The 23,861-nt window shown below is 39.8% G+C and overlaps 1 protein-coding gene across 2 annotated transcripts; it reads left to right on the top strand.

Moving 5' to 3' along the window:
- The first annotated feature begins 1,581 nt into the window (after positions 1–1,581).
- lyrm7 (LYR motif containing 7) lies at positions 1,582–18,544 on the top strand. 2 transcript variants are annotated; one of them, XM_072281714.1, is made up of 6 exons: positions 1,582–1,700; positions 6,701–6,773; positions 9,009–9,079; positions 13,682–13,763; positions 16,876–16,950; positions 18,425–18,544. In XM_072281714.1, the coding sequence occupies exons 1-5, from the start codon at positions 1,683–1,685 to the stop codon at positions 16,947–16,949; spliced, it is 318 nt and encodes a 105-aa protein (XP_072137815.1). In that variant the 5' UTR covers positions 1,582–1,682; the 3' UTR covers position 16,950; positions 18,425–18,544. The 2 variants fall into 2 exon arrangements, with proteins under 2 accessions (XP_072137815.1, XP_072137814.1); XM_072281713.1 differs by having other exon boundaries at positions 16,876–18,544.
- The last annotated feature ends 5,317 nt before the right edge of the window (positions 18,545–23,861 follow it).

The raw sequence follows: 23,861 nt of genomic DNA, 5'->3' as shown, positions 1-23,861 counted from the left end.
AGTTTTCTGCAATGAATGCAATGAAAACAAAATTGCGGAATAGACTGGACATAAGGAACCCCCTTTGAGTATCGCTGTCTCCCATCACCCCTCGATAGGACCGTGTTGTTGCAGGAAAACAAGCCCAGGGCTCCCACTGACTCAGCGATATTGGTGTGTTGCAATGATTTTATATGTTCATACGAGGAAAATATGCGCTGTCTGTTTAATATCCAAACGTTACTTAAAATGTTATGATGCTATTGACTTATAAGTGACTTATAACTCAGTGGTCCCCAACCTCCGAGCCGTGAAGAACACAGCGGTGGCCGGAACGCACCCAGCACATCTTTAAGAAGAAAGCCGAAATAAACAAGCTAATTAATTACGTGCCAACCTTTTAGTTTAACCCCTGGTTTAAACTAGCTGGCTAGCTGCCAAGGAGCTACACTATTGATGTCCTACAATAGGCCAAACTTCCTGTAGACTTGCTTAAAGTTGTAATAGAATAAACATGATAATGTAAGTACATATTTTAATGTTACATTTTCTGCATATACCCAACTTGGTTTACAGATTAGACAAAATCACTGAACAAAGTATTATATACACCCTTGGAGGTCAATGGGGGGGGGGGTGCTACCTCCATGAAATGAGTTTTTGCAGGGTGGGGTGTCTGATATGTTTTTTTCTTTATTTTTATATTTGCACAGTTTGTTGTCTTTTTCACACTATTTGTCAGCCCTGTTGGTGCAGTCTTTCTACTATGGTTTGAAAATGAATCTCAGGGTTGTATGTACTTTGATAATAAATTTACCTTAAATTTGACCATTCAGAAATCTCCCAAAAATTATTGTTGAGAACCTTTTAAAAATGCAATTGACTCATTCTTGTTGGATAGCAGAACCAATACATGTGGAGTTAAAAAAAAATCAAAGGGAAACATTATAAAGTAATAAACACAAGAGATTCTGCAGGTGCTATAAGTCCACAGCAACACACACAAAAAGGTGGAGGAACCCAGCGGGTCAGGCAACATCTATGGAAAGGGATAGAGTCGACGTTTCGGACCAAAACTGAAACATCAACTCTATATTCCTTTCCATAGATGCTGCCTGACTTGCTGAGTTCCTCTTAATGTGTGTGTGCGCTGCATTAAAAAGTAATCATCTAATAATGACCCAAAGCACTTTATAGCCATTTAACTTGGGAAGTGTGGTCATTATTACAATGTAGTAGCCAATGTGTGTTCAGACTTACACAAGCTTACTTTGGTCATGCTGATTGAGGAAGAATAAGTAATAAAAACTTTTCCGCTTTCAATGGTACAAGCCAGAGGCCGAGTGGCCTAGAAACCATTAATAATTGTAACATCAAACTTCTAAATAACACTTTTAAAACTATATAAGCTCTTATATCCTTGAGTTATGGATTTAAACTGACCTACAGTTTTCATTATGCCCTACAATATCCCACACCACCTTTTCGTCCTCGGCTGGTAGAAAGGTCTGGGTGTGGGCCTGGCTCTGACAAGAAGGTAGAATCGCCATTTTGACATGGTTGTACTTGCTGTACTTTGTCCCTCGGCGGCACTGATCCGAAGGAAGATTATTGCGTAGGGGCGGGTTAAAGCGGGGGACGCCGGGCTGTGTGCGGGCGGTTTGCTGCTGCTCGGGAGGTGTGAGGCCCCGGCTCGCTGTGCAATGGGCTCCCGCGCTAAGGTGAGTTCTGGGGACAGGGGTAAGCCCACCGAGTGGCCGACGCTTGTACCGGCCGTTATGCTGCTGACCAAGAGCCCTGCGGCTTTTAAGTCATTGACCTCTCTCCTGAGGTGAGCACTCTACACTGTAAATGCTGCAAGGTGACTTGCAAAGGCAGGAAAGGCGCAATCTACCGAGTGCCTTTCCAGTTGACCAGTGGGTTATTCCTCCCCTCCATCTTAATCTCCTGTTCTGGTTAATTCACAACATCGTATAAAACACTGGAGGGTTTTTCGCCGATGCCACTGCACTAAGCATAATCCATTGAGCTTTTAAAAAAAAACCTGTTTCAGAATCAGGTTTAATATCACTGGTATGTGTCGTGAAATTTATTGTTTTGTGGAAGCAATACATTGCAGTATAAAAATAACTATGAAAATAACATAGTGTAAAGAGAGGAAAATAAAAACAAAATAATGACCTGGTGTACATGGGTTTATTGTTCATTCAAAGATCTGATGGTGGAGGGGAAGAAGCTGTTCCTGAAATGTTGCGTGTGTGTCTTTATGTTCCTGTACCACCTCCTTGATAGTAGCAGTGAGAAGCCAGCATGTCCTGGGTGATGGGGATCCCTAATGATGGGTGCCACCTTTTTGAGGCATCGCCTTTTGAAGGTGCCTTCAATGCTGAGGAGGTTAGTGCCCATGATGGGATTGGCTGAGTTGACAACTTTCTGCAGCTTTTTCCTGATCTTGTGCAGAGGTGCCGCCATACCAGATGGCAGTTAGAGTGCTCTCCACGGTACATCTGTGAAAATTTGGGAGTTTTCATTGACATACTAAGTCACCTCAAAATTCTAATGAAATATAGCTGTTGTCATGCCTTCTTTGTAATTGCATAAATATGTTGGGTGCAAGATAGATCTTCAGAGAGATTCCAGGAACTTGAGATCGCACACCCTTTCCACTACTGATCCCCCAATGCAACACCACTCAGCCAGTTGGTCTATCTCACTCCTGTACACCACCTTGTCACCATCTGAAATTCTGCCAAAAATAGTTGTGTCTTCGGTAAATTTATAGATAATGTTTGAGCTTGCGTAGCCACACAGTTGTGGGTGTAGAGAGCAGAGCAGTGGGCTAAGCACACATCCTTGCGGTGCGCCAGTGTTAATTGTCAGGGAGGAGGAGATGCTATTTACGATCCTCACTGACTGTGGTCTCCTGGTGAGGAAATCAAGAATCCAGTACCAGAGTGTGCTACGGAGGCCCAGGTTTCGGAGCTTAGTGTACAACATAATCATAATAAATAAACATTAGTCTGATGTAGGCATTGCTATTGTCCAGGAGATCTAGGCGGAGTGGAGAGCCATAGAGCTATCATCCTCTGTAGACCTACTGTGGTGTTAAGTAAATTGCAGCAGTCCGGGTCCTTGCATTCACTCCTTCATTGCTGTCACTCTGAAAACCAAGTTGCTCCATCAACGTAAATGGTTTTGTCTGCTGCCTTATTCTGTCTCTAGCGTTTTTCTGGTGCTCTTGGGTCACATATTTTGGTTTACATTTCCCTGCTCTCTTAGAACTGTGGATGGTTTGACCCACTGTAGTTCTGCTGGATGACAGGTGTGGTTTTGGAGTAGCCCAGGCAGGTAATTGCAGTACATTCCATAGATGGGACACACTGGTGGTAAAAGCGTGCTGTGGAATGAAATGGAATTTTTTTTTTGCTGCATATTGTCAACTTTCTTGCACAAGATTCTGCAGATGCCAGAGTTCCAGAGCAACAAACACAAAATGCTGGAGGAACTCAGCAGGTCAGGCAACATCTACAGGAATGGAATAAGCAGTCAACGTTTCTGGCCAAGACCCTTCACCAGTGGTGGATAAACCCAGTTCATCACAGGAAAAGCCCTCCCTGCCACAAGAAAGCAGCATCCACCATCAAGGACCCCCACACAGGCTATGCTCTCTTTTTGCTGCTGCCATCAGGAAGCAGGTAGAGGAGCATTAGGTCCTTCACCACCTGGTTCAGTAATAGTTAATACTCTTCAACAATCAGGCTGCTGAACCAACATCGGTAATGTTACTCACCACACCACTGAACTGATTCCCCAACCTATGAATTGACATTCGAGGACTCTACAACTCATGTTCTCATCATTATTTATTTATTTACTTAATTATTTTATTGTTTGTTTATTTGGTATTTGTACTGTTTTTCTTTTGCACACTGGTTGTTTGTCAGTCTTCCTGTGTACTTTTTCATTGATGCTATTGCATTTCTTTGCTCTACTGTGAATGCCTGCAAGAAGATGAAACTCAGGGTAGTAGTGGGGTTTCTGGTTAATTGGGACACATGGGGACCAGTACATTTTGTTTCATGGAAATAGCTAAAGAGATATTTTTTTGAAAAAAAAGAAAGTACCATTTAACTGAGTAACAAATTGTATATTTAAATGACATACAGAATGAATTAGAACACCACCAAAACTACGTCAGTGCTATAAAGTTGTGTATTAGTTCCTAATAGTTATCAATGAAGGAATTCATTCAGTGTACACTGACATCAGCATTCCCTCTAATTTTTGTTTTACAGTTGTGCGGACCAACTATTCCTCTGAGCAGGAGATTTTTTCACTACCTGAAAACTGTGCAGCATTTTAAATGTGTATATATAAGAAAATTCCAGCTGCACAGCAACAATGGCTATGTGCGTGGGAGCATTTCAGTTACTGCGCAGCCATGCACTTGCACAGCTTTGAGGGAACGGGCTGACATGTTCTTTTGATTAACGTTAAATGTACAAAATCAGTGCAGATAGTGGGCTGCCTTCAAACAATGCTTTCAGTGAATGCATCCTCCAAATTTTCATTTTCATTGTAACATTCAAGATGTTTACTGATATCTGCAAATTCCTCACAGTCCCTAACTTGAAGTAGTGAAATTTTTCATTTTCGCTTCTGGCCATTTCTGGCATCTCCAAGCCTTGAATGCTTGAAACTGTAGTGAGCAAAACAGTTATGAATCGTCTTGCTGTTTATTACTTGCCAACTATCTGTGACAAAAATCACTGTTTTTTGAACACAAACACAAGTGACACTATTTAAGAACTGTTTGCTCTAAGCATGGTGTTAGAAAATGTTTCTAAAAATGCTTGTTAGAAAGTGTTTGGCAACAGTCTCCTGCCCCAATTAAGCAGTGTAGTTTCCCAAATAAACAAAGGGAATTATGGCTATTTTCTTGATTTGTTTTTGTTCGTTAAGAGTTGTCCCAAATAAGTGGCTGTCTTAATTAACTGATGGCCCAATTAACTGGAATCCACTGTATATAGTGACATATGTTTGTACTTTGAAAATAAATTTATTTTGAACTTTGACCCTGCTGTGTAGTGACACAAAGATTAGGTTGAAAGCCTACTTTGAAGATTTATGATGAAGAGCTGGTGGTAATAATTTAATTTAATAGCAGTTATTTTTTCACCCTTGGGGAACACGAATATTAATGCCACATCCCAGCTTGAGCCAGACTCCTACCCAGATATTGCTGTATGCAGGCACATTTTCTCCTGAAGAAATGCAAATGGATTTGACCACGTGGAATTGTTACTGAACATTCCCATGTATGAGGGGGGGGGGAGTCATTTATGAAGTAGCTGCAGGCAACAGTGCTTTGTACAGAATGACTCCATCAGTAGACTACTCTCTGCTCAAGTTGACTGACTTCTTTTGTACAAGGTCTCCAAGATGGCAGATTTGGTCATAATTAACTGATGTTTAGACCAAGGCTGTAAGGAGAGAAGGGGCTGAGTGGTTCAGGCAGAACACAAGCTGAACTTTGAGCAGTTTATTGGTACGTTATGAAATTGTTGATAATGCATTTCATAACTTGGCTGATCAAAAGTAGAACTCGGGTGATTGGATTAACTGGTTTGGATTTGCACTGTCTTAAGCATGACTTGGATACATTGACAGAAAGATGTCAGTTTTGTAAATCTTACTAGAACAACTTGCCTAAGGATGTAAGTAGTTCTGGAGGGGAAGTTCAACAATACAGCAAAAATATCGCTTACTTCCTAGAGCTGTTACAGTATCCAGTGCTCTCAGCAATTTCTTTGATGTTGAGATGAACTGACTGTGAAAAATTTCATGGAGGGAAGCAGAAGAGTATTTACTAACATATTTGACTGAAGGCATTGTCAGTGCTTTGATTTTCTATTTGAAATGTGCATATTGACCTTGCTACTGCTGACAATGTAGATGTTTAGCTGCTCCTATAGCTCCCACTTCATACTTGCTGTGCAATTGTTCACCATTATTCACAGCTTGATGGTTAGAAAAACGAGCACTGGGATGTGATCTTTTGGGAACCAAGTATCATTGGAAAGGTGAGCATTTATTCCTGTCCTTAAATACCCTCAAAGTGTCCTGAGCCAACTGAACTGTTAGCATCCTGGTCGAAGTTCAAAGTACATTTTTTAAAGTAAGTAGACATTATTCAGCCTTAAGATTCATCTCCTAACAAGCAGCCCAAAACTAAGAAACCCCAAAAAACATTTTGCAAAAGACCTTCAAACACCCAAAATGCAGAGGAACAAAAAACAAATCAAGCAAATAAAAAAACTTGAGCAGATAGTGTTCTGAGCTGAAGGCCACAAAGGGAGTCTGTCCATGGACCCTTAGTTTAATACCAAGCAGTGATTAAGTATTTAGTTGTTTTCCTTGTTTCATCAGCCACCAGCCAAAAGTTGCTGAGATTCACCAGCGCCATCTTAAACCATAATTTGCTATTAGGTAGAGTTCCAGGGTTTAAATCCAACAGCAGGTAAGGAATGGCAATGTATTTCCAAATTAGGGTGGTGTATAGCTTGGGAATCATGCAGGTAGTGGTGTGACTATGCACCTTAGCCCTTCTTGATGGGAGGGGATTACACTTCCAATATCATTGACTGTGAGGAGTAGTTGTTTGATGGTATTTGACTGCACTTCACTGGAATGAATCCTTCACATCTTTTTGCTTTGGAAGGTATTGCAGCTTTTCAAAGCTTTGCATAGAACAAGGAAAGAGGTGTTCAGAGGTGATGATAAAACACTGGAAGGTAAGCTGAATTATTATTGGGAATTGTGCAAAAGTGATTATTTTAAGTAAATATTGAGACACAAAAAGATGCATTTTGTCATCACCTGTTTAAAATAACTTTCTTCGCTACTGGAAAGAAATAAATACTTGATGTGGATGTGCTGCAATTGTCATGACTAATGCAACTGTACCTTATTTGTAGCAGTTAAACGTGGGCTGAATATTACTGATCATTTGCATCTTACCTATTTTACGAGCCTACTTACTGAAGATTGAGAATTATGACTTGGAGACCCTTTCTCCAAAGAAAAATTCCACTCATCATCTTTTTTAAGATCTTGGGTGGATTCACAGAAAGGTGTCAGGGCTAGGCAGTGTCAACAAAGTATTTTATTGTGGGTAATATCTTATGGCCTCTGGGGCTACTTGTAACAGCAAACAAAAGGGCCTCAGATCTCGTAACTAGCCTTGGGTGTAAACAGTCCAAACTGAGATCAGCTGCTCAGAGGTGAAAGCAGTTAGAAACAGAGTCTTTCATGACAAATGGCATGTTCCAGTTTTCCTGTTGAGAAGTTTGTTTTCTTTCAAATATTGGATCTGACTTTGAATGCAGTATTTTAAATTACTAAAATCAGAACTTGCAATCTATTCTTAGCGTATTAGTAGTTTTGGGGAAAGCTTTTTAAAAAATCAAAATGGATACTTTCATTAATCTCTTCCCATGACAAATGAAATGATGTTTTGGCAAATGGAGTTGAGTTTCATTGCGTTTGGTACAAAGTTCAGAGAAGAAATTCCAAATGTTCTTGGTAATTAGATCAGACCCGGGTTTGATTCTAGTTACTGATGCAGTATGGAGCTTGCATTTTCTTGTGACTGCTTAACATGAGGCTTCTGTAAATCACCCAAAGTAGATAAGGCTGGTGGAAGTGTGTGTTTACGTGTATATCATAGCAGTTAGCCTTGCGCTTTACAGCGCCAATGATCACTGATCAGGGTTCAATTCCCAACACTTGCTGTTTATATATTCTCCCCAGGACCATATCGGTTTCCTTCAGGTGTTGTGGTTTTCTCCCACATCCAAAAGATGTATGGTTAGGGTTAGTGAGTTGTGGGCATGCTATGTTAACACAGGAAGCATGGTGATAATTGCAGACTGTCCCCAGCATGATCTTTGCACTATAATGGTCGTTGAAGCAGTCAATGCTTTTCACTGTATGTTTTGATGTCTTGATGTACTCTTGATAAATAAAGCTAATTTTTAATCTTTAAGATTAAAAAAAAGTTATGTTGAGAGTAGGTTTCGGAGAATTTCAAGATATGGGATTAAACCCAGAGTCACACAGACTCGATGGGCCAAACTCATCTACTACTTCCATTTGTCTCTCCATTCTCCTGAGTTCTTTCCCGTTCTCATTGCCTCTTACTGCTGTCAATTCATTTTACTTGCCTTGTCTATGATATTTGATTTATTAATAGTTCAGACTCTATGCATGTGTAAAAGTAGATCATGTAGTCCATTGAACTTGCTCCTCCATCCAGTACACTTGTGGCCAATTTAATCTTTTGCTGCATTTCCACATTCCGGCCTGATCACCATTACTCTTGGCTTCCTCGATAGTGCAGAAGTCAATCACAGTCTTAAAAATACTTAACGGCTTGGCATCTGCAACAAACTTTGCATGATATAAAATCTCAAGGACTTCTCATTATTCGGTCTTAAGTGGTTAGCTAAAGACAGTTATACTACAGCATTTACATCCTCATATAACTTACTTTACCAGCTATAATCAATGACAAACATCCATCATCATTTTCTATTGTAAACACTAATCCAAGAGGCATCCCTCCAAATAGTTTTCCAGCTTGAAAGTTGCTGGCATTCTTTGCCCAATCAAACACAGAGCTGCCTCCAAATGCATGAGATGTGGTGGTGGTGCACATGAAGCCTGAATTATTACTTGCATTGTCTATAATATTTGGCTCATTAAAATGAATTGATGTCAGTAACAGGCAATACAAAATGGAAAGAACCCAGGAGGAATGGAAATGAGAGAGATGGAGGTGCTGACTCTGACACTACTCTCAACATGCCCATCTAATGGGACACTCTCACTCTCGAGTTTTGTCTGCAGAGGATATACAATATGTTTAGAAATCATATGTGGTTTCTGGGAACTATGAAGTAATTATTGTACTTCAAGTTTCAAATTTAAATGTTACATTGAAACTAGTTTTGTGCCCTGTTTTGCAGCTGCAAGGCAGAAGATTAATTCTGAATTCCGGAACCACCTTAATGAATCATCTCCAGAGCAAATATCTGAGGTCTGTTTAGTGTAGTGATCATTACAAGGGATCGCTCTTCTACTAACAAGTATTCCGCTTTTCAAGTGTGCGTGCTTAGCTAATCGGCCAATTGAACTTCACTGTTGAGGCGTGCAGGAACTAGAGGACACTGTGGTGCGGTGGTGGATTCAGTCCAGTCTGTGAGTTTGCCCATTCTCCTTGGGACTGCATAGGTTTCTCTCGTCTTCTTTGGTTTGCTCTCCCAATCCAAAGATAAACTTGGAGGTTAATGTTGACTGAAAATTCCCTCTATTGTGTGCCGCATCTCCTGAGGAGACATTGGATTGTATAGAAGGGGAGAGAGAGTTTAAAAGAAGTGAGCAGGGGCAGTTGGCACACTTTGGACAACACAGTTCCCGGGGAGACATTGGATTTTGTAGCGGAAGCGAGAGAGTTTAAAGGAAATGAGTGGGGGTACTTGGTACATTTTGGGCACTTCCGTTCCCAAGGAGACATTGGATTGTGTAGAAAGAGAGTTTAAACGAAGCAAGCGGGTCAGCTATCACATTTTGGGTGCCTCAGTTCTGAGGGAACATTGGATTGTGCGTAATTTGGCACTTGGCTAGATCCAATACAAAGAAGTTAGGTTTATCTGGAGCGGCCATGGAGGGAGTGGAAGTTGAGGCTTTGGCTCATCAAAGCTTCAGCAAGGAGAGGCATAGACTGTAAGTAGGTTTTTTTTTTGTTATTTATTCTTTCTTTCTTATTGCACTTTTAGAGCAGTGAAGATGCCAGGCACCTTAGTACAATGCTCCTCCTGTGGAATGTGGGAAGTTAGGGAAACTTCCAGTGTCCCTGACAACTTCACCTGCAAGAGGTACATCGAATTGCAGCTTCTAATTGACTTTGTTAAGGAGTTGGAGCTGGAACTGGATGAACTCCAGATCATTCGGGGGGCTGAGGGGTTGATAGATTGGGCTTACAGTGAGGTAATTACATTCAAGGTGTGGAACACAGGAGGCCATTAGGAAGGGGAATGGGGATAGGTAGCAGTGCAGGGCCTGTTCCCCTCAACAACAGGTTTGATACTGCTGGGAGGGTGACCTAGCAGAGGAAAGTCACAGCAGTCAGGTCTCTGACACAGAGTCTGGCTCTGTGGCTCAGAAGGGAAGAGAGGAGAGGAGGCGAGCTGTAGTGATAGGGGATTGGTTGCTTAGGGGAGCAGAAAGGAGGATCTGTTGGCAAGAAAGATTCCCAGATGGTATGTTGCCTCCCAGCTGGAGGTTAGGAACATCTTGGATCAAGTACACAGCATTGTTAAGTGGGAGGGCAAGCAGCCAGAGGTCATGACCAATGATGTGGGCAGGAAGGGTGATGAACTTTCAACATATTTACTGGGACTCCCATACTGTAAAAGGGGCTGGATGGGAAAGAGTTTGTCAAATGTGTTCAAGAATGTTTCCCTAATCAGTACATAGAAATCCCAACTAGAGAGAGTGTGATACTAGATCTCCTATTAGGAAATGAGACAGGGCAGGTGACAGAAGTTTGTGTAGGGGAACACTGAAACTAATAGCATTATAATCACAAGATGCAAAGTAATTGTGGAAAATGATAGCTCTATTCCTTGGGTTGAGATCCTAAATTGGAAAAAGGCCCATTTTGATGGTATCAGAAAGGATCTGGCAAGTGTGGACTGGGACATGTGTTTTCTGGCAAATGTGTACTTGGTAAGTGGTAGGCCTTCAAAAGTGAAATATTGAGAGTTAAAAGTTTGTATGTTCCTGTTAGAATAAAAGGCAAGGATAACTGGTTTAGACAAACTTGGTTTTTGAGAGATACTGAAGCCTTGGTTAAGAAAAAGAAGGTGCATAGCAGGTATAGACAGGTAGGAACAAATGGGGTACTTGAGGAGTATAAAAAAAATTAAAGAACACTTAAAAAGGAAATCAGGAGGGTAAAAGAAGGCATGAGGTTGATTTAGCAGACATTATGAAGGAGAATCCCAAGGGATTCTACAGATATGTTAAGAGCAAAAGAAAAGCAAGGGACAAAATTGTTCTTTGGAAGATCAGAGTAGTAATCTATGCATGGAGCCAAAACAAATGGGGGAGATCTTAAATGGATTTTTTTTTGTATCTGTATTACCTCAGGAGAGACACAGACTGTGGAAGTCAGACAAAGCAACAGCGAGGTCATGGGCCTTGTACAGATTACAGAGGAGGAAGTGTTGCTGTATTAAGGCACTTTAGGGTGGATAAATCCTCACAGCCTGACATGGGAGGATAGTACAGAAATTGCAGTGGCCCTAGCAGAGATATTTTAAAAATTCTTAACCATGTGTGAGCTATCAGAGGATTGGACAATAGCTAATGGTGTTCCGTTGTTTAAGAAGGACTCTGAGATTAAGCCAAGAAATTATAGGCCAGTAAGCCTAACTTTGGTAGTGACCAAGTTATTGGAAGGTATTCTAAGGGACCAGGTACACAAGTATTTGGATAGACAGAGACTGATTAAGGATAGTCAGCGTGGCTTTGTACATGGTAGGTTGTGTCTAACCAATCTTAGAGTTTTTCAAGAACCAGGAAAGTTGATGAAGGTAAGGCAATGGATGTTATCTCCATGAACTTTAGCAAGGCCTTTGACAAGGTCCAACATGGGAGGTTGATTAAGAAGGTTCATTTGCTTGGCATTCCAGATGAGTTAGTAAATTGGATTAGACATTGGCTTTGTGGGAGAAGACAGAGATTGGTAGTAGATGGTTGCCTCTCCGACTGGCGTCTTGTGACTAGCGGTGTGGCGCAAGGATCAGTGCTGACTCTGCTGTTCTGTTGTTTGTCATCTGTATCAAAGATCTGATTGATAATGCAAACTGGATCAGCAAATGTGTGGATGATACCCAGATTGGGGTTGTAATGGACAGCAAGGAAGACTATCAAAGCTTGTAGTGGGATCTGGACCAGCTGGAAAAATGGGCTAAAAATTGCAGGTGGAATTTAATGCAGACAAGTGTAAGGTGTTGCAATTTTGGAGGACAAACCAGGGTAGGTCTTTACACAGTAAGCAGTAGGGCTTAGTGAGTATTGTGGTAGCAAAACGGATCTGGAATACAGATCCATAATTCCTATTCATAGGTTGATAGGGTCATAAAAAATGCTTTTGGCACTTTGGTCTTCATAGATCAATGTATTGAGTGCAGGAGTTGGGATGTTATGTTGAAGTTGTAGAAGATGATGAGGCCTAATCTGGAGTATTATGTGCAATTTTGGTCCCCTACCTACAGGAAAAAATTTCAATAAGATTGAAAAAGTGCAAAGAAAAGTTAGAAGGATGTCCTGAGATTTGACGACGAGTTATAGACAAAGGCTGAATTGATTAGGTCTTCCTTCCATAAAATATAGAAGATTGAGGTGAGATTTAATAGAGGTAAAGGAATTATGAGGGTTAGAGATAGGGTAAGTGCAAGCAGGCTTTTTTCACTGAGGTTGGGTGAGACTACAACTAGAGGTTTAGGTAATGCTTAAGGGGAACATGAAGGGGATCTTCTTCACTTGGTGGTAAAAGTGTGTATTGAGCTGCAAGTGATGGATACCACTTCAATTTTAACATTTAAGAGAAACTTGGACAGGTACATGGATCAGAGGAGTATGAAGGACTATGGCCCGGGTGCGGGTAGATGGGACCAGACTGACTAATGGTTCAGCATGGACTGTATAGGCCAAAGGCCCTGTTTCTGTGCTGTATTCTATGACTGTAGTGTATGTTGGGGGCAGGGGAGATGAGTTGATGGGCACTTGAAAGAAAATGGGTTGTAGAGACATGAGTATGGTGATAAGACTGGTGTTGTCTGGAGCCATAGTAGGGCCCAGTGGTGTTGTCCAGAGCTGGAATTGGCTCAATGAGCTGAATGACCTTCCTGACCTGTGTGTAAAGGAACGTGAGAATGAGATTAGTTTCAAAACCGAGGAGAGTCGTTTTCTAACAGCAGAAGGGGCAGGAATGCGGTTTCAGATTTAAGATTGGCTGAAAAATAGGACTATGATGCTGGCAGTGTGGAACAAATGGACAAAAGGTGCCATGGTAGCATAGTGGTTCGTGCAACACTTCTACAACTCGGGATGTTGGAGTTCAATTCTGGTGTCCTCCATATGTCTTCGTGGAATGCGTGGGTTTTCTCCAGGTAGTCCAGTTTCCTCCCACAGTCCAAAGACATACTGGGTAGGTTTATTAGGCATTGTAAATTGTGTTTATTAGGCATTGTAAATTGTCCCATGATTAGTTAGGGTTAAGTAGATTTGTACAGGGTTTGCTGGGGCAGCGCAGTTCAAATAGCCGGAAGGGTCCAGTCTGTGGTGTATCACTAAATAAAATAAAAGAATTAAAATTTGATACCATATTGTGCTTCATGATTAAAAATGGATTGCTCAGTGCTATGAAATTGGAATTCCGACGATGATTTTCTCCTTTGTACTGCCGAAGTACCCACACAGGGCTTCCACTTGCTTTCGACACATGCCTCCTGCCCTTAACTTCCATCTTTGTCCAGAGACCTGATGATGTTGCATTGGATCTATTGTTAGCATGAAACAAATTATTGATGTTTTAGTAACCTTTGTAATATATGTTCTGTTTTCTTCACAGTTAATTAAATTAGGATCAGATGTAGATACAGTTCTCAGGAAGACTGTAATCCAGGGAATTCACACCAAGCATAATACCATTTGTAAGTAAGATTTATATCTTATATTTTTAAAACAAAAATCTTAACTACAGAACTGATCATACCTTAAAACATTATTAGCGACTTTTGCATTTTTTTCCATATTGTGGTTGAAACCGATGGTAAAATAGGGTAATTTGGAAATTTCCTCTTATTGTTCTATCAGATTTTGTAGGCTGACACAGTGATGACGCAAATTGAACTGCTGCCTCATCCCTAGGAAAAAGAGTTCAGTCCCATCCTCTGCTATAAATGTGGAATTTACAGGTTCTCCTTGTGACCACGTGTTTCCCCTCACTTCTCCCAGTATGTTCCTACATTCCAAACAATGCTAGCTGATAGGTTAATTGACCATCAAATTTTTCCTAATGTAAGTGCATTAGAGAGGAAAAGATTATAGAGGGGAAAAATCTGGGAATGGGATTGATCTGGGATCTGGCAAAGACGAGATAGGCTAATGGCCACATCTGTATTGTGAGAAATGTTCTTTATTTTCATTCATATATTACTTTCACATTTGAATCATGTGTACTGATCCATTCAAATTTACATTGCTGGGGATGAGCATTTGGCCACCTGTTACTGTGTTGCCAAGAAACAAAATGGGAAGCAAACCGTTCAGTCTCTTATGTCTGGCTAATCTTTTACCTTGGCTGCATTGATCCTGTATCTCTTGATTCTGATATGTACTAAAATTCTAATCTGTATTGAGTAGTCTTGATAACCAAGTGCCACTATCCCTGTCCAGTAAGAGAATTTCAAAGATTCACTATCTTCTAAAGAAATTTTCTTTTCGTCTATATCCTGAAAGACAGAATGCTGATTTTTTTTGAAATTGTCTCTTCTGGTTCCTTCCCCAGTAAGGAGAAACATCATCCTGTATCTGTACAGTAAAATCCTGTCAGAATTTTGAATATTTCAATGAGTTGCTCTCATTCTTCTAAACTCTACAATATTGGCTTACTATCCTTGGTCTCTCCTTTTGCACCAGGTTCAGGAATCAATCTGTTAAGCCTCTTGCGTTTCCTCTTTTGCAGTTATCTTTCCTTGGATAGGGAGATAAGCCATGTTAACACAATTTTAGGTTCAGTCTCTCTAGCGTTCTATATAATTGCAGTCTCTACTCGTGTACTGATCCTCTTGCAATAAAGATCAACAGACCATTTTCCGTTCTAATTTATGATACTTAAATATTAGTTTGTGGTTATTCCTGGACAACAATACTTTCTGATCTGTGCTTTTCTATTTTTTTGACCAAAGTTGATAACTTCAGTTTTTACACATTATATTGCTTTTTGCCAACCCCTCACCCATTCATTTAGGTTATCTTCATCCCTCAAAGCACTGAAACCAAAACATGGTTTCAACACTATAAAATGTTCAATTTGGCTTTTTTCCCCACTCCCCAATAAACTTTAGGTAGGGTATTTCCTATTCTAGTGAACCGTTCTTTTAAATTTGATTCTTTCCTGTCACTTTTTGTCTTAATTTCTACCAATTTACTACTAATGTAAGTAGTCTCTTTCATGAATGCCATGCTCTGATCATCTCAGTCTTTATGTAATGAAAAAGCACCCAGGTTCTATTGTTTGTTCTTGCATTTAAACCCTGTATCCAGGGTATCTTAGTCATTCTTATCTGTGCCTTCTTACTCTAACTTCTCCCCTTCCTTCCCAATCCTGATGAAGGGTCTCGGCCCAAAATGTTGACTGTTTATTCTTTTCCATAGAGGCTGCCTGGCTTGCTGAGTTCCTCTAGCATTTTGTGTGTGTTGTTTTGGATTTCCAGCATCTGCAGATCTTCTCATGTTTGGAATAGACTGACCTTGCTGGTGATCAGCAGAGTTGTCCTGTTCATGATTTCTACACAAATGCATTGCAGCAGAGAAGTCGGGAAACCCTATTATCAGATGCTGGTACATCTGATCTCTGTTATACTGCTAGGTACAAATTGAGCCCGGGATGGAGTACAAATGCTCCAAACTGAAGGATGAATACACAATATCTTTATATATGGCCCCTAAGCATTATGTAAGTCTTTAACATGGCTCCATTCATTTGAAAAGGAGGTGAAGTTCGGTGACATAAATGGAAAACGCACATGAAAGTTGTAATTTTGCTTTTGTATTTGTTGTTCAAACATTCAAAAATGCATTTATAATTTTAATGTAATAATTGTTATTTAGAACAACACTCTCAAAATACTGTAGGAACTCAGCAGGTCAGGCAGCAAACGTGGAATGGAATAATTCATCAGGACTGGATAGGAAGAGAGCCAGAGTGGGGAATGCTCTGGATTTCCAGCATCTGCAGAAACTCTTGTGTTTATAAATAATTAGAAACAGTTGTAAAAGCCTTCAGCGGTTAAATGGCCGTATAACCATATAACAATTACAGCACGGAAACAGGCCATCTCGGCCCTTCTAGTCCATGCCGAACTCTTACTCTCACCTAGTCCCACCAACTTGCACTCAGCCCATAACCCTCCATTCCTTTCCTGTCCATATATCTATCCAATTTAACTTTAAATGACAACATCGAACCTGCCTCAATCACTTCTGCTGGAAGCTCATTCCACACAGCTACCACTCTGTTGAGTAAAGAAGTTCCCCCTCCTGTTACCCCTAAACTTTTGCCCTTTAACTCTCAACTCATGTCCTCTTGTTTGAATCTTCCCCACTCTCAATGGAAAAAGCCTATCCACATCAACTCTTATCAATCCCCCTCATAATTTTAAACACCTCTATCAAGTCCCCCCTCAACCTTCTACGCTCCAAAGAATAAAGACCTAACTTGTTCAACCTTTCTCTGTAACTTAGGAGATGAAACCCAGACATTTTAGTAAACCTCCTCTGTACTCTCTCAATATTATTGACATCTTTCCTATAATTCGGTGACCAGAACTGTAAAACTCTGGTGGCACCCTCAGGATTTCTGGGTTTAGACCAATAGTTTTCATCACAGTTGTCATTCTTCCCAGAATTTGATGTTTCTCTACTTATCGAGTTCCCTTTTCTCCCTCAAAGAAAACCTCCTTTTGATACACATTGATTATCTCTATAGTTCTGTGAATTCATTCTCAAAAAATAATGAGCCATTTAATACTTTATTTCCAGTTCTAAGACCCCGGGAAGATGTTCTGCTGGATAATGTGCCCTACAATGATAATCCTACGAAGAAAACTAATTAGTGTAAGAAATATTTCAGTGAAGGTTTGGACTTCATGTATTCTTATTGAAACTACTTCATCTTGAATTTGCTGAAAGGCTGTTGAAATTTTTAAGGACTAAACATAATCAAGATGTGGTTATAGAGAACCTGATTTGTTTTTCTTTGGACAAGTATGAACTCTGCACTGGTACTCCAGATCACTCTGTTCCATTTCGTTCACTAGTGCCCTACCATTGAGATTACAAGAACCACCTGGTTTGACTTTACAGTGCAAAGTATTTCGGTATTTCCACTGTACCTAACTATTAAATGAATTAAATTTCCTTGTTGTCAGTAGTAATTTAGTTGTGATTAAGAGACCAAGTGCTAACTTGTGGAAACATTACAGAATTAATAACACTTAAGAAAATTGAAATTTTTTGGATGAGATCATGACCCACAGTCAATTGAGTTCTCTTTCTTCTACTCTGTTGGTTGTGCATTGTGTTACTTGCCTAGTCATTGCAATTAGCTTATATTGATTATTCAACAAATATAAAGCAAGTCAAACACTTGTACTAGAAATCTTTGGGAATTCAGTGCAAGGTTATCATTTCGGCAAGAAATCTGCCTAGTTTGTACCTGATGGAAACAAAGCCTAAGTACTTCTGCTGGAACAGGTTTCAAAAGTTGAAGATTTAATACTTGAAATAACTATTTCACAGGCTAGTTTTGAATTCCTTTCAAATGTTGGAAAAATTCTCAGAATTTACTATTCTAGGAAAGATGAAATGGCTTTGCCTGGTCTTTTTTTATATAATGCTAAGAATAGAAATGGTATTGATCCTCTGTTCATTTTCCCAAAGAATATGATTAATTTATTTATTTTAAATAATTCAGCTCTTCCGTCCCCTCTATTTTTATATGCAACTAGAAACGTGCATTTATGTGCATTTTTTTTTAAGACCCGGCTGGTGGCATAGTGGCATCAGCATTGGACTTCGGGCTGAAAGGTCCCGGGTTCGAATCCAGCCAGCTAGCTCCCCTGCTCGCTTTCCATCCGTGCTGGGTTACGAGCTGGTGATCTCTTTGGAAACTCACCCGGCAGAAGGCAATGGCAAACCACTGCTGTAACTTGCCTCGTACGCGGTTCCCCACTACGTCAGAGAGGCATGGAGGGAGATCATCCGCTAACCGGAGAAACTCTGGATGCGACGTACCTTTCCTTTTTTTTTAGTTCAGTACCCCCAATTTATAGATTGGGGGATTACCTTATTATCCGCTCAGACTTGACTACTTGAAATCATTGTACCACCTGATTTTCTTGTTTAACTGAATACTTTTGCCTATTTATTATTGATCAGAATTGGTTCTAGCCCCGGACTTGTTGCTTTTCACCAGTAATTTTTCAAATGTGTAGTAATGTATACGTTAAATGAACATCTTGTTCATTTCTTTCTACTCATGCTGCATGTTATACATTTACGTTTCCCTTCATTTATTACACATTTCTAGAAAGCTGAAAATGGATCCACATGAATGATTTAGTTACACTGTTTGATACTCGTGCTGCTGTGAACCTCGTGTTACAATGGATGGAGTGTGTGAATAAAATTGTCTTGATAATGCAAGTTATTTTTTTGTAGATAATTAATTCATTGGGCCTACATTAAATAATGAACATTTCATGACAATGCCAAAAGCAGGGGTTTTTTTATATTTGTGTTTTATAACTTATTTTCCAACTTGAGGTAATAACTGTATTGACATTGGGTTGATTCATTTTCATACAAATAAAATATTGCAAGATAAAATGACTGGTGCTAGTCTTTTTACTTGTGCTTAAAATTTGCAAATACATGAATTTTGAGCCAGAATAGGCCACATGGCCCCTCAAGCCTACTCTGCATTGAATTAGGTCATGGCTGTTCAGAATAGCTGATGCGTAATAGATATTAATGTTAGTTCATTGCAGAGTAATTTGCATTTTTTTTCAATTCAAAACTAAAATTGTGATTGCGCAAAATATCAGATCAGTATCATATGTTCTAATTTATCATCACATTCTTGAAAGCTGCAACTGATTATTCATAACAACATGAACTTTTCTAAGAAATTTCACATTAAGCAGTCATGCAAGGAAAATTGTGCATCATGTTGTGGTTGCTTATTATATGTGGTAGATTCAAATATGAGTGACAGTAAATTTTACATTAGGATAGCTGACTGTTATACCTAATCCATTAAAAGATGTGATGGAATTTGACTTATTGCACTCTCAGAATGTATTTCACATGTCAGAATTTGGTATTGTGGGTGAAGTTATGAAACACTGACCTTTAAGAAAGCTTTTCACAAATATCCAATATTTTTATGATTTTCTGTTTAATGGCAAAGATTACAAAGAACATCAATTCTAGGGAATTTCTGGCACACAATACTACTAATATTCAGCAAACATTTATGTTTGATCATTAACTGAAAATTGGAACATAAATTTGAGGTACAAGTTGAATTGTGGAGTATTTGAGAAAGGGAGAAAGTATTTGAAATCAAATTAATTTTTGTTTTGTAATAGTAACAGGGAAAAATTAAAGGATGTGATGAAGTTTCTTTGAAATGTACCATTCCATCTAATTCCTGAGAAGTTACGGCCCATGGCTGCTCATAGTGGAGAAGGTATTGGGAACTCTGATCATATATTAGAAGCTCTGCATAAGTAGTGAAGGGAGTTCACCTCCTTGCAAATCAACCTCTTACCTATCCCATCAGCTACTTTTTGCCCCATCTGTGAAAGTTTGCACTTTGCACATCGGCTTCCTTAATCAAATCAGAACTTGTAAAGCCGGCTTAGAGGCAGGTTACCCTTGATCCAAGGAACAGCTCAAAAAGAATAATTGCAACTATAAAATCTTAACAATGTATTGCAATTATTAATTTGCTTTCTTGAATGGGAGAAGCTGCTATTGAAAATAGTAAAGAATGAGAAAATAGACTGCTCTGTCAATAAAGATCCAATATCCTAACTCAACCAGCCTTGCTCCTATTTTATTTAACCTTTAAAATTGAATTCCAGACACCCATAATTATTTACTTCATTCACCAATATTAATTCTGTGCACACTATTTCGCATGCAATCTGATCCTTGTACTACTCAACAGCACTAACCTTGATTTAAATGTAATTCAAACATGGGATTAATAGAGAGGGGTGTGCCTACTAATCAGTGTGGCCACGTGGCTAGTTTCAATGCTGTCTTATACAATGACCATAAAAGCAACTGATTAATTAGCTTTTTTAACCATTAATTGGCAACTGATTAACATGATGGCTTTGAAGATTTGGCCATTGTATGTCCTTAAATTGTTTAATTAAATTGCAATATATGTATAGTGTATAATTTTTGTTGAATCCATGCTCATAATAATCTATCTACATTTGGTCCTTAATTGTCTTCCTGTTGGGTTAGTTCCTTAAATGACCCACTTCCTCTCACATCTGTTAACGATCTTCCTAAATACTTGTATTGCCTACAAATTAGCAAACGTGGAATTTTGTTGCAGTCTTAAACCTAGTCATTGAATCAAACTTCTAAACTTTCAAACTTTTAAAACAGCAAGTATCCAATTGAAGACAATTTGAATGTTCTGTCAATGTAAACAAAAAGGAGAAATCACAAACTGGTTAAACAGACAAATTAGAAATAATCTTAGTCTGTTTGATTATAGCAGATTATAATTTAAAGCTTTTGTCAATCTTTGTGAAGGTGGCCGTGGTTATAAATGAGTTTATCCGATCAGTATTCCTTATTTGAAACAGTTAAGGGAATTCAATAGTTTTGAAAAGTGTGGGAAGTGACAATGTTTCTAAGACAAATTATCAGATTTAAATTTGTCATTTTACTAGAAAGTGGAACTTTTTTACATTGGAGAATATGGGAGGTTAGTTAACTATATGAAGCTGTGATTCAATTGAAGGATTCAAGATTTAGTATTTTTTCGGCTATATGTTTCACACCTGATTAGTAGTAAGTTTTATCTCACTTACTGATGCTGATTTCTAGCTCTGTATTTTAATACTATTTGACTGCCTTTAATAGTTCAACATCTTTGATAAAAGATTGCTGTGTTGTTTAGCAGTTTAGCTATGACAACAATTGCTTATGCATGATTGTTGGTAGAATTTTAAAGTTGATATATGGCCCCAAAAAATTGATATATTCAATTTGATGAGAAGTTAAATTGCAAATTTATCTAAGCATTTCAGGGAAAACAATCTCTGAGAAATCAGGAGATGAATTAATGTGGGCTGCCCCAAAAGAGCAAGGAGCATCAACAAAGCAAATCCATCATAGTCTGAAATGTTTCACAGTAAATCAAAGTTCAAAGTAAACTCCATCATGGGTAAAGCCCTCCCACCATTGAGAACACCTACATGAAACAGTGTTGTAGGAAAGCAGCATCCGTCATCAGAGATCCTCACCATCCAGGCCATGCTGTCTTCTCGCTGATGCTATCAGGAAAAAGGTACAAGAGCCTCAAAACCTACACCACCAGGTTCAGGAATAGTTATTACCCCTCAACCACCACGTTCTTGAACAAAAGGGGATAACTTCACCTCACCCATCTTTGAAATGTTCCCACAACCAATGGACTCACTTTCAAGGACTCTTCATGTCCTGAAGAAGGGTCTTGGCCCAACACATTGCCTTTTTTACTCTTTCCATAGATGCTGCCTAACCTGCTGAGTTTCTCCAGAATTTTGTGTGTGTTGATCTTCAGCTCACATTCTCAATACTTGTTGTTATTTATATTTGCAGTTTGTCGTCTTCCACACTCTGGTTGAATGCCCTAATTGGGTGGTCCTTCATTGACTCTATTATGGTTACTATTCCATAGATTTCTTGAGTATTCCGTTAAGAAAGTGAATTTCAAGGTTGTGGATAGTGACATATATGTACTTTGGTAATAAAATTTATTTTGAACTTTGTCACCATATGCAAACCTGAGATTCATTTTCTTGCAGGCAATTGCAGTAAATACAAGAAACAATAAAAGACACGCCCAACAAGATGGACAACCAATATATAAAAAAAGAACAACAAACTGCAAATTTAAAAAGAAAGAAAAAAAATAATAAACAAATAAGAAATAAGTATTGTGAACATGAGATGACTCCTTGAAAGTGAGTCCAGTTCAGTGATGGGGTGGGTGCAGTTACCTTCCCTGGTTCAAGATGTTGAAAGGTAATAACTGTTGCTGAACCTGGTGGTGGGGTCCTGAGGCTCCTGTACCACCTTACTGATGGCAGCAGAAAGAAGAGAGCATAGCCTGGATGGTGGGGGTCCTTGATGATGAATGCTGCTTTCCTGCAACGGTGCACTGTGGAGATGTGCTCAATGGTGGCGAGGGCTTTACCCATGTTGGACTTGGCCATAATCACTACTTTTTCAGGTTTTTCCATACAAGGCTGTGATGCAACCAGTCAATATACTATCTACCACACATCTAGAGAAGTTTGTCAAAGTTTTAGATGACATGCTGAATCTTTGCAAACTTCTAAGAAAGTAGATGTGCTACTGAGCTTACTTCGTAATGGCACTTACGTGCTGGACCCAGGAAAGATCAAAGAATTTAAAGTTGCTGACCCTCTCCACCTCTGATTGCCCAATGAGAACTGGCCCAAGGACTTCCAATTTCGTCCTCTTGAAGTCAATAATCTTCTTGGTCTTGCTGACATTGAGTGTTATTGTGGCACTACTCAGTCAGATTTTCAATCTCCCTCCTATATACTGAATCATCACCACTCTTGATTTGGCCAGCGACAGTGGTGTCATTGGCAAATAAATATGTCATTAGACCTATGCTTAGCCTCACAGTCATAAGTATAGAGCGACACTCACAACACACTGGAGGAACTCAGCAGATCGGGCAGCATCCGTGGAAAAGATCGGTCGACGTTTCGGGCAGGAACCCTTCGTCAGGACTGTAGAGGGAAGGGGCAGAGGCGAATAGCGCAGGGGGCTAAGCACACAGCCTTGTGGTGCATCTGTGTTGATGGAGATTGTGGAGGAGATGTTGTTGCCAATTCCAACTGACTGGTGTCTGCAAATGAGGAAATCCAGGATCCAGTTGCACAAGGAGGTGTTGAGGCCTAGGGCTTGCAGCTTATTAATTAGTTTCAAGGGGATGATAGTATTGAATGCAGAGCTGTATTCAATAAAGAGCATTCTGATGTTCCAAAGTTGAGTGAAGAGCAAATGAGATGGGATCTGCTGTTCAAGCAACACACATACATAATGCTGGTAGAACACAGCAGGCCAGGCAGCATCTATTGGAAGAGGTATCGTCTTACAGTCTACGCTGTGTCCAGTGCTCCCTGTGCAGCCTTCTGTATATTGGTGAGAGCGGACGCAGACTGGGAGATCGTTTTGCTGACACCTACGCTCTGTCCGCCAGAGAAAGGAGGATCTCCCAGTGGCCACACATTTTAATTCCACGTCCCATTCCCATTCTGATATATCAATCCATGGCCTCCTCTCCTGTAAAGATGAAGCCACACTCAGTTTGGGAGAACAACACCTTATATTCCATCTGGGTAGCCTCCAACCTGATGGCATGAACATTGACTCCTCAAACTTCCACTAATGCCCTTCCTCCATTTCTTACCCCATCCTCTATTTTATTTATTTATTCATTTATTATTCCCCCACCTTTTTTTTCTCTCTCTTTCCCTGTCACAATCACTCCTTGCCTGCTCTCCATCTTCCTCTGGTGCTCCTCTCCCTGTTTCTTTCTCCCTAGGCTTCCTGTCCTATGATCCTCTCCCTTCTCCAGCCTTGTATCCCTTTTGTCAATCAACTTTCCAGATCTTAGCTCCATCCCTCCCCCTCCTGTCTTCTATCATTTCGGTTCTCCCCCTCCCCCTCCCTCTTTCAAATCTCTTACTATT

Source organism: Mobula birostris, chromosome 17 (assembly GCF_030028105.1).
Source record: "Mobula birostris isolate sMobBir1 chromosome 17, sMobBir1.hap1, whole genome shotgun sequence".
Lineage (NCBI taxonomy): Eukaryota > Metazoa > Chordata > Chondrichthyes > Myliobatiformes > Myliobatidae > Mobula > Mobula birostris.
The sequence above is the reverse complement of the archived record's forward strand: the minus strand, read 5'-3'. Positions and strand labels throughout refer to the sequence as shown.

Bases quoted from the DNA above. Each gene is read 5' to 3' on its own strand.
- lyrm7 (XM_072281714.1), top strand. The intron at 9,080-13,681 runs GTCTGTTTAGTG...TTTTCTTCACAG, and splicing joins CTCCAGAGCAAATATCTGAG to TTAATTAAATTAGGATCAGA. The intron at 13,764-16,875 runs GTAAGTAAGATT...CTTTATTTCCAG, and splicing joins CACCAAGCATAATACCATTT to TTCTAAGACCCCGGGAAGAT.